Raw genomic sequence first — 16,554 nt, 5'->3', positions numbered from 1 at the left:
AAGAAGCCAAAAAATTATATTTCAAATGACTGAAGTGGGAGCTTGGATGATGTGCTTTGGTAACTCATCAATGTTTCTACTCTATTAAAAAAAAAGATCAAATTATTTAGTGTATCTTAAATCAGTCAGTCACTTCAAGGTACACGACTATCACAATTATTGAAAAAGGCCTTGATCCTGAAAACATTTATGTCTGTGAATTTTTAGACAAGTGAATAGTCTTTGTAGGACTGACCTCTTACTTTACGTTGTTCACACATATGAACTTGTATGCACGATCAGAGACTAAGGCAGAAATACACATTTACAAGCTATCAACATTTTACCTAAAATGTCTCTTAAAACAGATTCAAAGTCATTACCAGCTGTTTCTTATTTAAAGCTTAATATCCGTGTAATAGTATAGACAGTTTAACACAGAAGTATCTGAAGTTTTTCATCCTTTTTGCCTTTGGTTTCAAAAAAAAAAAAAAAAAAAATTGGCCTAAAAACTTATCTTAAGACCAAGAAGATCATTCATACTCATATCAGCCTCTTAGAATTAGAAACACTCCAACTATGAAAAATCACAGTGATAGCATGAATAAAACATCGCTGGTTTTATTGTGTAATATATTTTATAAGGTCAAATGTTACATCTAATCAGCAATGGCAGCCTTGGATTCTAATGGATTCATAATTATCCTACATCCAAGAAGTAAAATATTACATATGCTCAAAATTTTAGGAGTTAAATATATATATTTAAAACAATATCTTGCTTTTTCAGGCATAAATATTTGAACAAATGGGCTTCAAGGGACCACACTCTGAAATAAGAGATGCTTTTGTTTGCATTTCCAGATTAATACCCATTCTGATAAAAGCATGAAACGTTACCAGTAATCTGTGTGGCTCTCCAGACCTACCACAAATATATTATCTGGAAAGAGCTGGGTACTGAATGCAAACAGTCTGCTGCCTTCCCTCTACTTATCACTCTGCTGTTTCAATATTTTTTCTTTGACTTTGCCTCCGTATCTTAGCGAGTGACACATTCGCTACTGAAAACTACATTTTTATTTATTTAATACTTGGAAAGAAAACTTGTGTCCATTCTGCACAGAAAGTACCTGGAAAGTGTACTTTCGTGCAAAATCCTTTCTTTCTGCTTTTCCCAATACACACACAATCTTTTTATGTATCACAGAGATTTTTAAATTGTCTTATGCAATTTAAATAAGATTTCCAAAAACAGTAACCTTTTTACAGGGAAAAATCAGAGCATTTCCAGTTGACAAAGTAATTTTTGAGGGCCATGCAAAGCACCTGAAAAAACAGACTGCAAAGAAAACCATTTTAACTATAGCAACAGCACTCACTGCATAATGTTAAAAGGAAAATTATGCAATTAGGTCTCTTATCAGACATACAAAAATTCAGATTATGCCATTTGGGGGAAAAAGAAAGAAAAATCATTGTTCGCCACATCTCCTTTCAGCACTACCTAGAGGAGGGAAGTGATGACCAGACAGTGAAAATTAAGAAGAACGTGTCCCACCTTACGCCTATTCTGCCAATCTGTCTCAGTTGTTCTTCTAGCTCCATAGGTTTACATGATTTTTTTTCCCTAATTTTTTTTTTTTTTTTTTTTTTTTTTTTTTTTATGCTGACAAGTAATACAAGACAGATTCTTGCCTTCTTAGGATCTTGCAATCTAGTTTAGACATAGCACGTCAAGTGGTGATGAAAGAAGGTTAGGGTGGGTTTGAAAAGATGAGGATTCCAACAGTAAACGATGCAGAGACATCAGTTTGGTAATGTACACATGTTTTGCATGATTCATTGGACCAAAATGGCCAAAGGAACTTAAAAAGCTGTCAAAGGCATCTTTACCTCTGACCTACCTAGTCATCCATCTGCTTCCTCATACTGTCAATCAAAACCCTCCCATCCTTATCACTATTCTATTACACACATTTTCCACAAGCATTTCTCCTCCAGCTCTTAAAAAATATCTTAGCAAACATTTCAATCAGTCATTAAAAACCTTGTTAAAATATGCAATGTGTCATCAAATATGCATAGCGTACTCGTGCAAAATCTGTAGAGCGTAAATCACTGTATTACATTTGATATAGTATTAATGTGAAACATCATAGAAAGTATTATCAATAGGAACTTTGAATTACTTTTTACAGATTGAAGCTTGATTTTGTGTTATATTAAATAAAGGAAGGGCAATTGAATAGATTATTTCACACAATAATTAAATTAAAACCCATTCAACATGCCTAGAATAATAATACAAACTACACGTAAAATTCGTACAATTAATTGCTGTTCTAACAAATTCATACACGGGAGTTTGCTTCAACCAAACTGCACACGCTTCAATTTAAACATGCCGGGTCAGAACCCGTGCATTCGCTCCTCAGTGAACGCAAACAATTTAACGGGTTGGTAAACATGTTTAGCCGATATACAGGTGTGCCTCTAAAAATGTTATTCTAAAAAAATTATAATAGTAATAAAGTGACCTACCGACAGGAAATAGCCTGTTTAACTTCTGCAGCCCTTATCTCTTCCAGTCTCTTGCACAAATAGTTATGGAATTACCCTGTCGAAATAGTTATGGAATAACATCAGCCACTCAGGCACAGGAGAGAATTTTGTTCAGACCTGTCACACGTTACGTATTTAATCCAGACCTGCTGGATAACCCCAGCTAAATAAAACCTGGCGGAGGCTCCCTGAAGAGCGGTCTGTCCGGGTGACTGCCCAGCGGGCAGCAGCCCCGGCACGGCGGCGGCAGAGGGGAAGCGGGCGGGGAACGCCGCGGTGCCTCGGGCCGCTCCCTCTGCCCTCTCGGGGGCAGCGCAGCGGGACAGGCAGCGGCCGGGGGAGAAGGGGCGGCTTTTGCTGGCCGAGAGCGGGGAAGGAGGGTCGGAAGCATGCCATGGGTTATTTAGGGTGCGGGAAGCCCCGGGGAGGGCGCCGGGACGGCCCCTCACGGCGCTGCTGAGGGGGCAGCGGGGGCCCGCCGGAGGCGGAGAGGTGCGGGCGCTGCGCGGGGGGACGCGTGCGGCGCCCCGGCCCCCGCCGCTTGGGAAGAGGCGGCCGGGGAAAGGCGCGCACCGCCCGCACTTCTCCGAGGGGAGGTCCTGGGGGCAGTGCCCCCACGGCCCCTCTCCGGGTGGGGTCCCGGGGCAGGGCCTTGAGCCCCACGGCACCGCGGGGCAGGCATCGCTCCCCGCAGCTGGCACAGGTCGGTGCCCGCCCGGGCCCTCGAGGGCGGCGGAGGCGCTGGGCGCGCAGGGCCCCGCTCGGGGCCCTCACCTTGGCGGGCGTGGAGGGGAGGAAAGCAATTGGGGTGCTCAGGTGGCCCCCGTCAATACCGCGGCAGGACAGAATACCGCTGACAGCTCCACACCGCGCTTAACCCACCGCGGAACCAAGAGTTAGCCCGGCCTGTTACCCCCCCAGCCCCTGCGGACTCGGTCCACCCAGATGCCGGGCCGGCGCCTGTCCTAAAGTCCGCAGGTGGGTGTCTCTGCAGGGGGCAGGGTCCCGGGAAGGTCGCAGAGGGAGAGGTAGTGCTGCAGGAGAGGGGGCTCCGCTCCTGCGCATAGGGCAAGCTGCTCCCCCGAAAGGGGCCCCGCCTTGGGGGCACTGTGGGGCTCCGCCAGGGCAGCCCCCGACCTGGGAAGGCGAGGGGAGGCTGCAGGCGGGCAGCATTGCGTCCCTCGCCTCTGCTCCGCCAGCGATGGCACCCCCGCCCCGCGCCAGGCACCTCTCCCGCCTGCAAAGTGCTGTCAGGGTTTTTAAGCGTCAAACACAGGGATAATTATAAACCTCTAAAAACCGACGGGGTTTCATCTCCCTCTTTCACCCACTGCAAACCTCCACGCTTGGCCACGCGGTATAAGCGCTGTCCCCTACGCTCTTCCACAACCCCCAAAAAAGGACAAACGCGGGGCAAGCGCACCGGCTCCGTCAGGGAGAGCAGCGGCGGGAGTCCCGCTCCAGAGCCTCGCCGTGGGCCCAGAGCGAGCGAGCCCGCCAGCCTCTTCCCCGTGGTCCCACCCGATCCCTGACTTGCAAATCGGCGAAGCGCTTTTTCCAACACGACGTTAACGTTTTGCCAGGTTTATTTTACTTGTTATACACAGACGATACAAACGGGCAAAAACCGAAACATTTCTCAATGGAGCATGTACTGGTATAAATTATTCAGTTCCACAGACGTAACAGAACAAATATAAAAATCACAACATTCGATTTACAGAAGAGTCAAAAATATACACACGTTTATGACCCTGAATTTCTATTAGGAAATTTCCCCGTCGAGTGTAATCTAGACTGAATATTTAGCCCGATGCATATTTCAGTTCGTAATTGGTTTTTTTTTTTCTTCCATATAAAAATGCGTTAATTGTATAGATCTGCTACTCAAAATTCGAAGACTTATTATTCTGCTTCGCCGGGGAGGGAGTCCTGGAGGGATATTACTTCTCCTTCAGTAGTATAATAAGAGATTTACAAGAATGATCACTCTTTCGATGTGCATTTGATTCCCCAGGAAGTCAGATCTCGGTTAGCTACTTTATGAAAAAGTCAATTCCAAAACTAAATGCAGTAAAATATACAACTCACAACTCATCTTCACTGGACTACACTATGGTTACCAACAATTCAGTCGTCTATATCTTTTTTTCTTTTTTTTTCTTTTTTTTTTTTTTTTTTTTAGATTATTCATTACAAAGATTTACAGCAATATAAAGAAAGACGGGGGAACTGCAAAGAAATTTGAAAATAGTTTGTTAGCATATTTGGCACCTGCAGGGACCAGTAATGGATTTGGCACTTGGGGAAGGGGGATTCCACAAAAATAATAATATTGCTGATCTCAAGCTATTCCTTTCAAAGAAAAAATAAGAGGCAGTTAATTTTGGTTCCGGAAGGCGTTATGCTCCTTTAATCGACTTTCCTATGAGACGTATTTCTGTTCTTTTGAAGGGAAAGCTGAGCTATTCTTTAGCTGTGTTAGCCCAGGGCACCACGTAATTATTTCATGCGAGGAATTGGAGAGAAAGTGAGAAACCCATTACCCGCTGCTACAGCTATGGACCACTGACATTTCCAGAGGCATTTAGGAAGAGTGTTTACCTGGGGAGGGGCACGAGGAAGAGGGAGCAAAGAGCAGGGAATGGGGTAAAGAAATTTAAACAGGATCTAAGTTTTGTGACTTAACGATGAAAACAAAACAAAAAAAATCCAAACAAATAAATAAACCGAATCAAAGAAAAGTAATCTGTTACAATAAAATAAATACTATGTACAGGCATTTCACAGGCTGTTTTCCCCACTATTACTGTTTCCCCTAGAATCCATCCGTGGTAAAAGGAAGGAAGCGCTGTACGGTTTGAGAGTCTAAGCATCCTACTGATCAGTGGGTTTCGGTGCGGCAGTGCCCCCCGCGCCCCCGGGGCGCCACCGGACCGGGCCGGGCGGGGAGCGGGGCGGGAAGGCGGCGGCGGCGGCCGCGGCTCAGCCTGCCTGCCTCCCTGCCGGGCCGGGGCACGGATGGGGCAGCTAGGGGCGGGGGTCAGTGCGCTAACGCGGAGGAGTTATTGTGCAAAAGGACGGCGGGCCGGCGGCCGCGCCTAGCTGTGCGAGTAGAAGCCGTAATAGCCGATGTCCTTGGCGCAGGTCTTTTCGCAGTCCCGCTGGGTAAGCACCTCGCTCTTGAGGGGCGAGGAGCTCTCAGACACCGGGGTGTCCGAGGGGGAGATCCGCCTCCTTTTGGCCTGCTCGTAAATCCCAGAATCGGAGGAGTCGATGGACTTAATGGACGACGGCGTCTCGATCCAGCTGGAGTCGGACAAATCTTTGGGCTTGGAGTCCTCGGCGCCCGGCAAGGGGGACCGCTCGGGGGCCAGGCTCTCCGCCTCCTCCCCCAGGTAGGGGTTGCCGGCGGCCATGCGCGCCGCCGCCGCGCTGTTGGGCCAGCAGGAGAGCACGGAGCCCGACTTGCTGCAGTACTGCGGGGGGCTGCGGGCCCCCCAGCCCGAGGGGTCGGCGTAGTAGCCCAGCGGCCGCCCGGCGCAGCCGGCCGCCTGCAGCGGCAGCGCCTTGACGCCCGCGGCCGCGTATGAGAGCAGCGTGGCCGCGTTGCCGGCGAAGTCGGTGGCCGTGTCGTAGGCGGAGGCGGCGAAGTCGAGGCGGTTGTTGGCGGGGGCGACGAACCAGCGCTGCGGCGAGGGGGCCCCCGGGTCCTCGGCTTGCTGTGGGGAGAGCAGCCCGTTGGTGTGGGGCACGCTGCGGTCGGCGCCGGGCCCCGGGCCGGCTCCTGCCCCGGGATGGAAGCGGGACTTGGCGTAGTTACTCACGAACTGGTCCTGGAGGAAAGAGCCGGCCATGGCGTAGCGGGCCCCGGGCACGATCTGCGAGCGGGGCGAGTCGTTGGGGGAAGGCGTCAGTCGGTCCATGTCACAGCCCGTGTAGATCCTGCCCAAGAGAAGGGGAGAGAGCTGGGTGTCCGCCGCAGTCCGGCGCCCTCCTCGGCGCGGCACCCGGCCGAACGCGGCCCTCGGGGGACGAACGGGGGACGGGGCGCCGTCCCAGCGCGCTCCGGCCCTGCCCGGGAGCCTGAGCTCCTCTCCGGCTTGGCCTCTGGCATCAGCAGCGCCGAGGGCCTTTAACGGGGAAGAGGAAAGACGGGGGCAAGCATGGAGAACAAATCTTTCGGAACCGGTCGGCCATTCCTTGACGGGGCTGAGACCCCTCTCTCCTGTCCGAACCCACAACCCAAAAGCGTGGAATCACGCGCGGTGACACGATGACCGGTCCCACCACACGTGCAACAGGCAGCCAGGCCGGTCATTTGCCGCGAGCAGCGTGAGTGGCAGACTACGGAATTCTATCGGCTGTTTAACACTTATTATTGGGAGTCACAGACGAACCATCAACATTTTACTGAGTTTAAATTAAGCTAATCTTTAAACACCTACTGTAGGAAATGTAAAGCCAGACACTTCCAGTGTTCCCTGCTTGGCCTATATATAATTCTCCCATGCTGGGCTGCAATTTGCGATTATAAAAACTTTAATGGATGAATAACTACTATCTGTATTTAATTCAGGCTAAAACTGTGCTTTAATTAACCCTCCACGCCTCCTGGAATTTCTTATCCAAAATAAACTTGGCCCTTAAACAAATTCAACGTGCTAGACAACATTGAAGCTTCCCCCTCCCCCCCGTCTCCTTTCAAGTGACGCCCTATAAAGTTTTTTTCCTATCAAAAAGGGAAAAGCACTTTTGGCTGGGGCCGAAGGCCTTTCCCAAGGCCGCGCATACTCTCGCAGAGCTCCCGGAGAGCAGGCAGGCTCGGCTGCCGCCCTCTGTGGCACCAGGGACCGCCGCTACCCTCCCGGTGGCGGACCTGCTCCCCGCCACAGCCTCGGCGACCCCCGCCCCTTGGGGAAAGAGACCGCACCACAAGCTGCTCCCTGGGGAGAGCTGGAGCTCGGCCCCGGGCCCCTCTCGCCCCAGTTCAGCTCTGGGCACCGTTTCCACCCTTGCCCTGCAAGCCTGCTGCTGGTGGCTGCTGGACCGCGGTCCAGCGCAGAGGCTGAAGTAGGCGCTTAAGATACGCCCGGGTGAGGCGCTCGAGGCCAAGTGAGGCCGCTCCCCGCCACAATTTAGAGAGGAAAATGGTTTTCCTCCTCAAAGCCGGGGGCCCGTCCCAGAGACCAGAGCTTGCAGCGGGACAGGCGAAATCCCTATCGTCTGCTCCTCCGGGTGTATGGGCAGTCCTGAGGCCGCCACCTCCCGCTGACCCAAGCTGGGCAGGGGGATGCCAGGTGGGTCATACCCCGGGCCAGGGGAAGCCTGCCTGCCGGGCCTGCAGGCCGGGGTACCCCCATTTCTGTCCCGAGGCCCGCGAAAGGCGGTGGCCGAGTGTTGATGTCGCCCCGGAGCCGCAGTCGGATGGGCACCGGCCGCCTGCGGCGCGGCCGTCAAGGCCGGGGGTCAAACCGCTGGGGACGCCTCGGAGGCGGACGGGCAGAGGCAGAACCACGATTAAAACTTCCGAGGCTTTAGCTCCACCCAGGAGGGAGAAGGGGAAAAAAATTTAACCCCGGCGAAGAATAAAACGAGACGAAGACATTTCCCTCTGGACCCCGGCTCTGCGGACCTCGGAATGATGCAGACCCGGCGGGTTACTGGAGACCGAGCCCCTGCTGCTCCGGTGCTTCTTTCGGAGCCCTGACGCGCAAGTGAAACGGAAGCTTGGAAAGAGGCGCCAAGATACGTGCCAGGAAAAACCAACAACAAAACCGCCGCAAGTGCCAAAGCGAGATGCGGACTCGGGTGCGGGCAGCGCGGCCCCAGGCGCGGAAGCGGCCTCAGGGCTGCGCAGGGCCTCGCCGCAGGGACAGCCCCCGTGCGGGAGCGGGCGTGTGCTTCCCTCCCGGAGGGCCCTAGAAAAGCCTGACATTACACATCTCGGTGTGAAATGAGCCAGCCCTCATCCTAAATCTCCCCCCTTTGACATGTGTGTGCAGCCGGCAGAAGGGTAGTAAAAATCCAGTTTACTTACGTGTCATAATTGTCTCGGAATCCTTTTGCGAAAGGGTTGTGGTCTATTTTCAGCTGTGTGATCTAGGGAAAGAGAGAAGCAGAGCACACGTTGTGAAAGCCTGAAAAATATACCCTACTGCAGCCAACCTGTTTTTAAAGGACCGAGCTTTACTCTAGTCAATCATACTGCCTTTAAACCGTGAAAAATCAGCTCTGGCATGCTTATAGACATCACAGTCTAATTTTAAGATTTAGGATGCTGTAAAAAGTACGAAAAAAAAAATCAATATTTAACCCCATATTTTGAGACGTGTTCAGCATTCCTAGTGCATGGGTATGAATATACTGAAATCCAGAAATTAGGCAAAACGTACCGCAGAACGGTAACTAGGAGTTTGCATTTGCATCGAGCAAAATAATTAAAGCGAGAATGCGGACTGAACATATGTCATTTGAAAAGGGGGCACCAGTCTGTAGCAAAGCCAGACCACTCCGAAACGCATCCAGGCATTAACGAGCTTTTAATTTGAGGAAGTTGCTCCGTCACCCCCGGCGCAATCAATGAGGATGTTAATTGATCTTTGCAGACTTAAAGCTTAAGCTAACAGCTTAACAGCTAACTAAGCTGTTTCCGACTGGGAGATAAACGCTGCGGGCCAGCGCCCAGCCCCGGGCGGAGGGGCAGGATCGCGCCCATCCTGGCTGGGAGGGCGATGCCGCCGCGGGCACCCGGAGGGGGCTCCTGAGGCGAAGGCGGCCCGAGCGGCTACGGCCGCCCTAGGGATGGCCAGGGAGGGCTGGCATAAAGTGGGGAACGGGGAGCCCCATCTCCCGCCGCCGGAGACCCTGGGTAGGGTGGGCAGCAGCCGGGCCATCCCTGGTGGGCTGCCTTGCGGGGAGCGGGGGGACCGCGAGGGGAATAGACCAGGGAGCTCTTTACATCGGTGTTTTGGTAGGCGGTGACGGCAATGAACTGCGTCTCGGGGAACGTGAATGTCTGCACTCTTCCCGGCTGGTTGGTATCCTCCGTCCCGTCTTCGTTCACCTCCACCACATGCAAGCGAGGTTGGTACTTGTGAAGGGACTGCAAAACCACCATCTGTCAGGCATGGCAAAAGGAGGGAGGGGGACGCGGGGAGAAAAGAAGAAATTAGAGCGAGAAAGACGAGGAGAGCGATGCCCGCTGGCCGCCGCCTCCCCAGGACGGTTGCGGACTTCCCCGGCCGCACCGGACAGCGATGTCCGCTTGGGCGACGCGCTCAGGGCAGACGAGGCCCGTGGCAAAACGAAATGGGAGTACTTTCTCACCACCACCCCCCTTTTATTTTCACCTAACGACACGATCTAAAAAAAAAAAAAAAAAAAAATACTCGTCCTTTCGGAAACGATAGGATTTTAACTGAAGAAATAAAAATAATTCTGGCAGCTTCTGCGTTCCCCCACTGACCTGCCCGTTGTTGTTTGACGCTCCTTTATTGTTTGTAAGTTTTAGTTTCCCAAAGGAGATTTCCTGACGCATCCAGTGGGCTCCCGTGTTGGGGGAGTCGGGATGCATATACACCCGGTTTCCTAAGCAAAACAACAAAAAACACAATCACATCACAGTTCTCGCCTGTACCCCGGTTCTGCTGCTACAACCGCACACGAGGGTGAAGAACCCCGTTAAGAGGACAATATTTTACTGCCAAAACTCCCTTCATTTTAAACGAAAAGGATTAAAACAGCTTTTTCCGAACACCTTTTACTTTCTCCTCCACCCTCCTTTTTTTTTCCTATTAAAAAAAAAAAAACAAAATATCGTTGGCCCATTTGTGTTTAAGAAGTCGCCAGAGCCAGTCCGCAAAGGCATTAATTAATCATTCTCACCTACATATGTGTCGGGAAAAGTGTTAATTGGAGGAACTTGCCTTGTACATTGGTGTCCGCCTTGCCGCAAGGAACCCATTTGCCTCCCTGAAATCTCCAGTGATTGGGGTCCGCCAAAATTACATCCACAAAAATATTGTAGTGAGCCGTAGGGTCGAGACCAGAAATATTAAAGCTTAGGAAAGGGAACATGCGCCTATAAAAAAAAAAAAAAAAAAGGAAAAAAAAAAGAAAAGGAAAAAAAAAAAGAAAAAGGAAGGGAAGAAGGAAAGCAAGCCATCGGCAGCGACAGGCACACGCGGAGCACCCAGCCGTTGTGCTTTATCCTCACTGTTCCCGATAGCGACTGGGAAATAAAAATCAAAAGAAGCCCCCTCCCCGGAGTGCCGAGCTTTCCGCGGGGAAGGGCTGAGTGCAGCGGGCGCGGGAACTTGCGGGGAGGCAGAGAGGGCTGCCCCGGCGGGGACCGGCTCCGGCGGGAACCCTCACCGGAGCTCCCGGCGACCAGGGCAGGGGCCCCGGTGACGGGGGGACGGCTTCGCCGGGGCGGCGGAGGCTCCGGGCGGCTCCCGCGGCGAAGTCCGCGGCTCAGCCCCGACACCCAGAAAGGTCCGCGCGGTGGCTTACCTTCCCTGCTTCGTGATGATCATCTCCGTCTGGTGCCGGTGAAATTTCAGCCAGAGTGGCCTGTTGCACAGGTAGACCTGAGCCTTGCCGGGAACCAGCCCCGGCTGGGTGGAGGAGAACTGGTAGAAAGGTGCCCCTTGGTAGGAATGACCATACTGCTGGGGGTACGGGTAGCCCGCCGTGGGGTAGCCTTGCGGAGAAGAGTTGGACAGGAGGCTGTTATAAGCTCCGTTGGTGATCACAGGATGATGAGCCATGTAGCGGCTGGGGCTGGCGATGGAGAAGGCTGGGTGAGCAGGTCCATGCTGGCTGGGATAAGGGAACATGGTACTAGGAGCAGAGGCAGCAGACTGGGGCTGGCTGGACTGAGAGAGCAGATAGCGATCTGCAGCAGATCCATCGAAACTGTGACGAAGCTCAGAGACCCCGTCCAAGACGGGAGAGAGTTTATTTCTCTGGACGTCCCCTGGTGTGTCCTTGGAGTCAGGAAAATTGTCTGTATCTGACTGATTCGTCATCCCCCTGGTAATTTTTTTCAAAGGTGAACTTCTCTCCAGGTTGTCAGTGGTCGAGATAATGGGATGATCATGCAAGGCAAGCTCAGATCCGCCTGCATGTGGGTAACTGCTGCTCACATTGAGAAATTTCTTGGAGAGCATGATAGAGGGAGAAAGACAATGCTCCAGCTGCATAGCTCTAGCACCACAGTAATAACCCTTCAGTCCCTGGATCTGAAAGGGCTTCCTAGTATCAGAAGCTAGACATCCTGGGACCCACACTAGGCAGAAAGCACTTCATCTACCAAATGCTTCCCAAACGTTTGATTTACTTTTTTTTTTTTTTTTTTTTTTTTTTTTTTTTTTTTTTTTTTTTCCCTTCCTTCCCAGGGAGAAGAGATTGGCCAATTGACACTATGCAGCAATCAGGAAAGACTCACTTTTGATCTTGCTGCTTGTGGAGAGGATGAAACGGCTTCTGCCATTGGTTAACCGCTGACAGTAATTTAATTAGATAGACATTAATTAGGATAATCACCTGGCTCCTGGTCGCGACGATCATGGCAAATTGAAGGAGATGATTTTATTGTGAGATAGAAGGAAGGAAAAGGGGGAAGGGAATCGTGTGTTTGCTGTGAGAGCTCATTATTATGTGACCTTTCTAGCTTTTTTTTTTTTCTTTCTGACTACGGCTGGAAAATAAATCCGAGCCCTGCGATTCCCCAAATATTGCGCGCGTGTACCCCACCTTTGTGCGTCAGGGAGAAGAGCGGGTTCTGGGCGCTTTGGGGAGCGATCGCGAGGGAGCGCCGGGCTCGGCGGCCGCTGCCCTCAGCTCACCCCCGCGGTTTGTCCCCAGCGGGGCGCAGTCCCTCTCCCCCAGCTCTTCTGAGCCATCCCCGGCGCATCGCCCCCACCCTTCCCACCCGTGCCTGTTTCGCGGGGGAAAATACACCCTCCGTCCCCGCTGACAGTGGCCGCGTATCATCTCTTTTAACTTCTGAAATAATCATAAGCCCCGCAGCCGAAGTGCCCTAATGTATTTGCCGCGATGTTTACGGGTTCTTTAGTAAATAAATATTTTATCTGGAAGCCGTAATGCCCGAGATTATCAGCAAAACAGCGTGGAAGGCGTCCACCTCCCCATCCGTCTCCGGATTTCTTTCCTCTCGGTGCCTGCTTTCCCTCAGTGACTCAGTCCCGGGGGCAGCTCTCGGGAGGGGCAGATTTCTGGTAGCGCCCCGGCCGCGGGGTCGATCGGAGCTGAGAAGCCCAAACCTTGATGGTGCTGCGGCAGGAGCCGCCGGCACCCTCTGCCCAGGGGGGTCTCCGCGGGGTCCCGGGCTGCGCTGCCAGGCGGGTGGGGGCCGCGGGCACTCCCAGTGACCGGAGGGACCGGCCGCGGGAACCGCGCTGTGCGCGGCCGAGCCCCCGGCTATTGAGAGCGGGACCTTCCAAGGCGCAAAGATGCGCCTGAAGAGTTCAGGGGACCCGCTCGCCACCCCGCCTTTGCCAAGCACCGGTCTCAATTTCTCTTCCTAGGGAAGCCTGCCCGAGAGTTTAAAAGCATGGGGTTTGTTTTTCGGTTTTTCTGTGGGTTTGGGGTTTGGGTTTTTTTGACTGGGAAGGAGATCTCCAGTTCCATTTCTCTTAGTGTTGTCCCCTTAGTGGTTTGGACTTCAGGTATTTTAGACACCACATCTCTTCCCAGGTGACATCAGCAGCCGGCTTCAAATTTCACTGCCAGCTAAAGCAGCCTGAACCACCTCATAATAAACCGAACCACGGCATAACCGCTTGAAGCCAGACTGAAACTTTGCAAACTCAAATCCAGAGAAGACTAGAACCGGGATGACTTGACAGAATGTGTATTTCAATGCTTTCAAATCCCGTGGCCATTTATTTTTCTGTTTCTTAACTGTGAGCTACTTTGGTTATTTGGTGTTTCACAGATGCCGACATACACGCACTCTCTGCAAGGAAATTATTCTAATAAGACAATTTATGAAGCAAAAAGCAAGCAGTTCACTGTTCTACTCGAGTGGTTCAGCACATGCAACTTTCCATACACACCTTCTTTCAGTGTTAAGAAAACGGTTTCATTATTATCAGTTCTAACTAATGTTTCCAACACTTGATTCACCAGTGCTCACCCTTCCCTTTCCCTGTTTGCAACAACAGAACAGTAATGGACTTATACAGGCAGGAGATGGACCAAAATGCAGATAAACCCTCAGAAACGCTGCCCTGAATTACAGAGCTACAGCCATATAGATGCAGAGCTGCAATGAATTCAGTGGTATACTGCCAATCACATGGAAGTGCTAATATATGCCAAAAATCTTCAGTGCACAACTCCTAAACTGGTATAATAGGGGGGATATGCAATGGCAGGTGGTGTTACAGAATCGTCATAGAATGGAGTGAGGTTTGCTAATACAATATGCCCGTCCTTCACGCTGACAGGTGACAAGGGGTCATGCTGCTAATGAAGGTCTGCTCCATTGCGGCTGGAGGCTCAGAAGGTGGCTGCTTGAAAATCTCTTTCTTCCTCCAACGTCATATATGGGCTGCTGCTTTTCAGGTTACGGAATACACACAATTCTTCCAAATCCTCTGTGTAGCTCCTAAAGCACTGGACAAAAGTAAGGAAGGATGTCCCAAAAACCTGCCTTTTTATTATTCATGTAACATCTTGGTAAAGGGAAAATTGTGTCTCCAAGTTAAATTGAGGAGTGAATAGAAAGCAGGGTACCACAGCACAAGCTTATACTACGGGAGATCTGCGTCTCCAGCAGACTCCCTTCAGCTACCCTCTGCAAGATGTACATTTGTCAAAATTAATTTAGAATATGTAAGACTCACTGGTTTATCTCCCTGCTTACACCAGCCTCTCACGCATGTATACACTGCAGCACTGCGCTAGCTCCTCTCCTGTTCTGCAGTGCCATGTTACCCACGACCTGCCAAACTCTGTCTCCCTTCCCTCGTGGTGTTACACGTGTGTGTGGGAGTAGAGAGCGGCAGGGATGCAGAGCCCCCCTGGCAGACGAGCCCCAGGGCAGGTTCCTCGATCAGCTCCTGCCCCATCTCACCCCGGGCGCGCGCAGCCGGCGACGCGAGGCCCGAATGCAGCCCTGCTCAACCACCCGCAGGTTTGCAGTGGGAATCTCCAGAAAGAACTTCCATTTAACTACATGCAGGCAAATGTGGTTTGGTATGTCTCCATTTTCCCAGTCTGATATTCCACTGCCTACTGTGGGGGCAGAGGGAAGGCCATAAGGAGGGCAGCTGCAAAAATCTGCATGTTTCCCTCTGAAGTAAGTGCACGCTAAATATACTTTGAGAGAGAGTTAGTCTAAAATAGTAAATTAAAAGGCCTCAATAAGAAATTTCAAACAAAAGAAAAATCTTTGAATGGTAAGGTGTAAGTAAATATAGGCATAAGCCAGAAAAAAAGACAATTTAAGGGTTATTTCCTTAGTATGCAAATAAGAAGTCAATTTAAAAAAAATTATCTTCAACAAGAGATGCAGATAAGTTTTGAAATATTTGCCTGCCACTACTGTTGCTCTTTATTAAAAAAACCCCAAACCAACAGTAAAGAGAAAAAGAAAACTGCCCAGACAAAAGAATCAAATCAGCCTAAGCAACATCCAACACTTGAAAAAAAGAACCCTAATGAAAAATTCCAATCAGTCCCTGCCCAAAACTCAGAGTCACTCCCCAAACCCAGATATTTGGCTTTGCCTGCTTCAAACCAAGCAAACCACCGGCCCTCCTGCAACTGTTTCCCCCTCCAGTCAGTAGAAATGGTTTTAAATGTCATATTCTAGTTGGGACTCTTTCCACATATTTATATATATGGACATCTCATGTATGTTCTCTCACAGGAGGGTGGGTTCATGCAACCTAGAACAGCCTCTGTCACTTTCATGTTTATTCTCAGAATACTGCTATTTATGACACCGCTTGTTAGAGTTCTGTGATTCAGTTATCAGCAACTGAATTAATTTCCTTAAGGTCAGTTGTCTTGTGTAGATATTAGGGTTTGAATAATATTCAAAGGGAAGTGACAGAGGAATTTTCAGCATTTTTGGTTTTGTACATCCTCAGAATTCAGCACTATGATTTTTTTTTTGCTTTGTTTTAATCTCCATGAGAGTAACTGGTAATCAATGACAGCCAAATTCCAGTAGAGAATTTTTGCTTTCCTAGCAACTAGTATCTCAGTAGTTTTACAGTGGAGGGAAACAAATGTTTACTAACAGTTTTTCTAGTTTGTTAATTCCCGCTGTCCTTTCTCAAAAAACACTGTCCAGAACTTAAGACAGATTTGTAAATGTATTTTTATTATGTTGCAACAATCAAAATATATATGTACTACTGATTCCCCCCCCCAAATATTAAATGAAAACGTACTCCATTTTTTCCCCACCTCGTGTTCTTGAATGCTTTGGAATCTGTGAGGACCTTGACATAAAGAAACTGAAGCAAATGCACAATTAGAGACTGAGAGGTGTTATAGTGCTGCACTTACATTGCAAATGAAGTCAGATGTCTCCGTTTAATCAAACAGAGCCTCAACAGTCTCTGTTTTGTATTAGAAACAATAAACAAATATACACAGAAAGTATCACCAACAGTAAATCAGTTATTTAAATACAACTGTGTCCAACATAGCAGCTAAACACTGGACAATGTTTGAGGTCATCAGCACATCCACATGCTCTTCTAAATGACGTTTAGGGTCCTGAAACACAAAGGATGCCATGAGAGGAATGACTGAAACACGTCTCTGAAAGATTTCATTTACTTCAAGTCTATTTAAGGTGTCTGTGAGTTAATGAACACAGGCCAGTAATGCTCCTAAATTTTCCGTTCTAGGAAGACCTAGCAAATGACTCAATTTCCATGAACAAAATTTTATTAATCCATACTAACAGTTAAGTTGAGGATAGGCTTAGGAAGTAAATTTCTATCCAGCATATCAAGAGTA

General features: G+C 50.0%; 2 protein-coding genes across 3 annotated transcripts in view; both read right to left on the bottom strand.

Moving 5' to 3' along the window:
- Nucleotides 1-5,645: 5,645 nt before the first annotated feature.
- Nucleotides 5,646-11,843, bottom strand: TBR1 (T-box brain transcription factor 1). The gene is made up of 6 exons (XM_059852328.1): nucleotides 11,059-11,843; nucleotides 10,473-10,627; nucleotides 10,013-10,134; nucleotides 9,506-9,664; nucleotides 8,585-8,646; nucleotides 5,646-6,489 (listed from the first exon to the last, which is right to left on the bottom strand). The coding sequence occupies exons 1-6, from the start codon at nucleotides 11,748-11,750 to the stop codon at nucleotides 5,646-5,648; spliced, it is 2,034 nt and encodes a 677-aa protein (XP_059708311.1). The 5' UTR covers nucleotides 11,751-11,843.
- Nucleotides 11,844-15,885: 4,042 nt separating this feature from the next.
- PSMD14 (proteasome 26S subunit, non-ATPase 14) overlaps nucleotides 15,886-16,554 on the bottom strand; it is a 46,579-nt gene continuing 45,910 nt past the window's right edge. For both annotated transcript variants that reach the window (XM_059852945.1, XM_059852947.1), the window contains one exon: nucleotides 15,886-16,308. In XM_059852945.1, coding sequence (XP_059708928.1) covers nucleotides 16,210-16,308 — 99 coding nt within the window. In that variant the 3' untranslated portion in view covers nucleotides 15,886-16,209. The remainder of the gene's footprint in view (nucleotides 16,309-16,554) is intronic.

Source organism: Haemorhous mexicanus, chromosome 8 (assembly GCF_027477595.1).
Source record: "Haemorhous mexicanus isolate bHaeMex1 chromosome 8, bHaeMex1.pri, whole genome shotgun sequence".
In the NCBI taxonomy this organism is placed as follows: domain Eukaryota; kingdom Metazoa; phylum Chordata; class Aves; order Passeriformes; family Fringillidae; genus Haemorhous; species Haemorhous mexicanus.
This window is presented reverse-complemented; position numbering and strand designations above follow the sequence as displayed.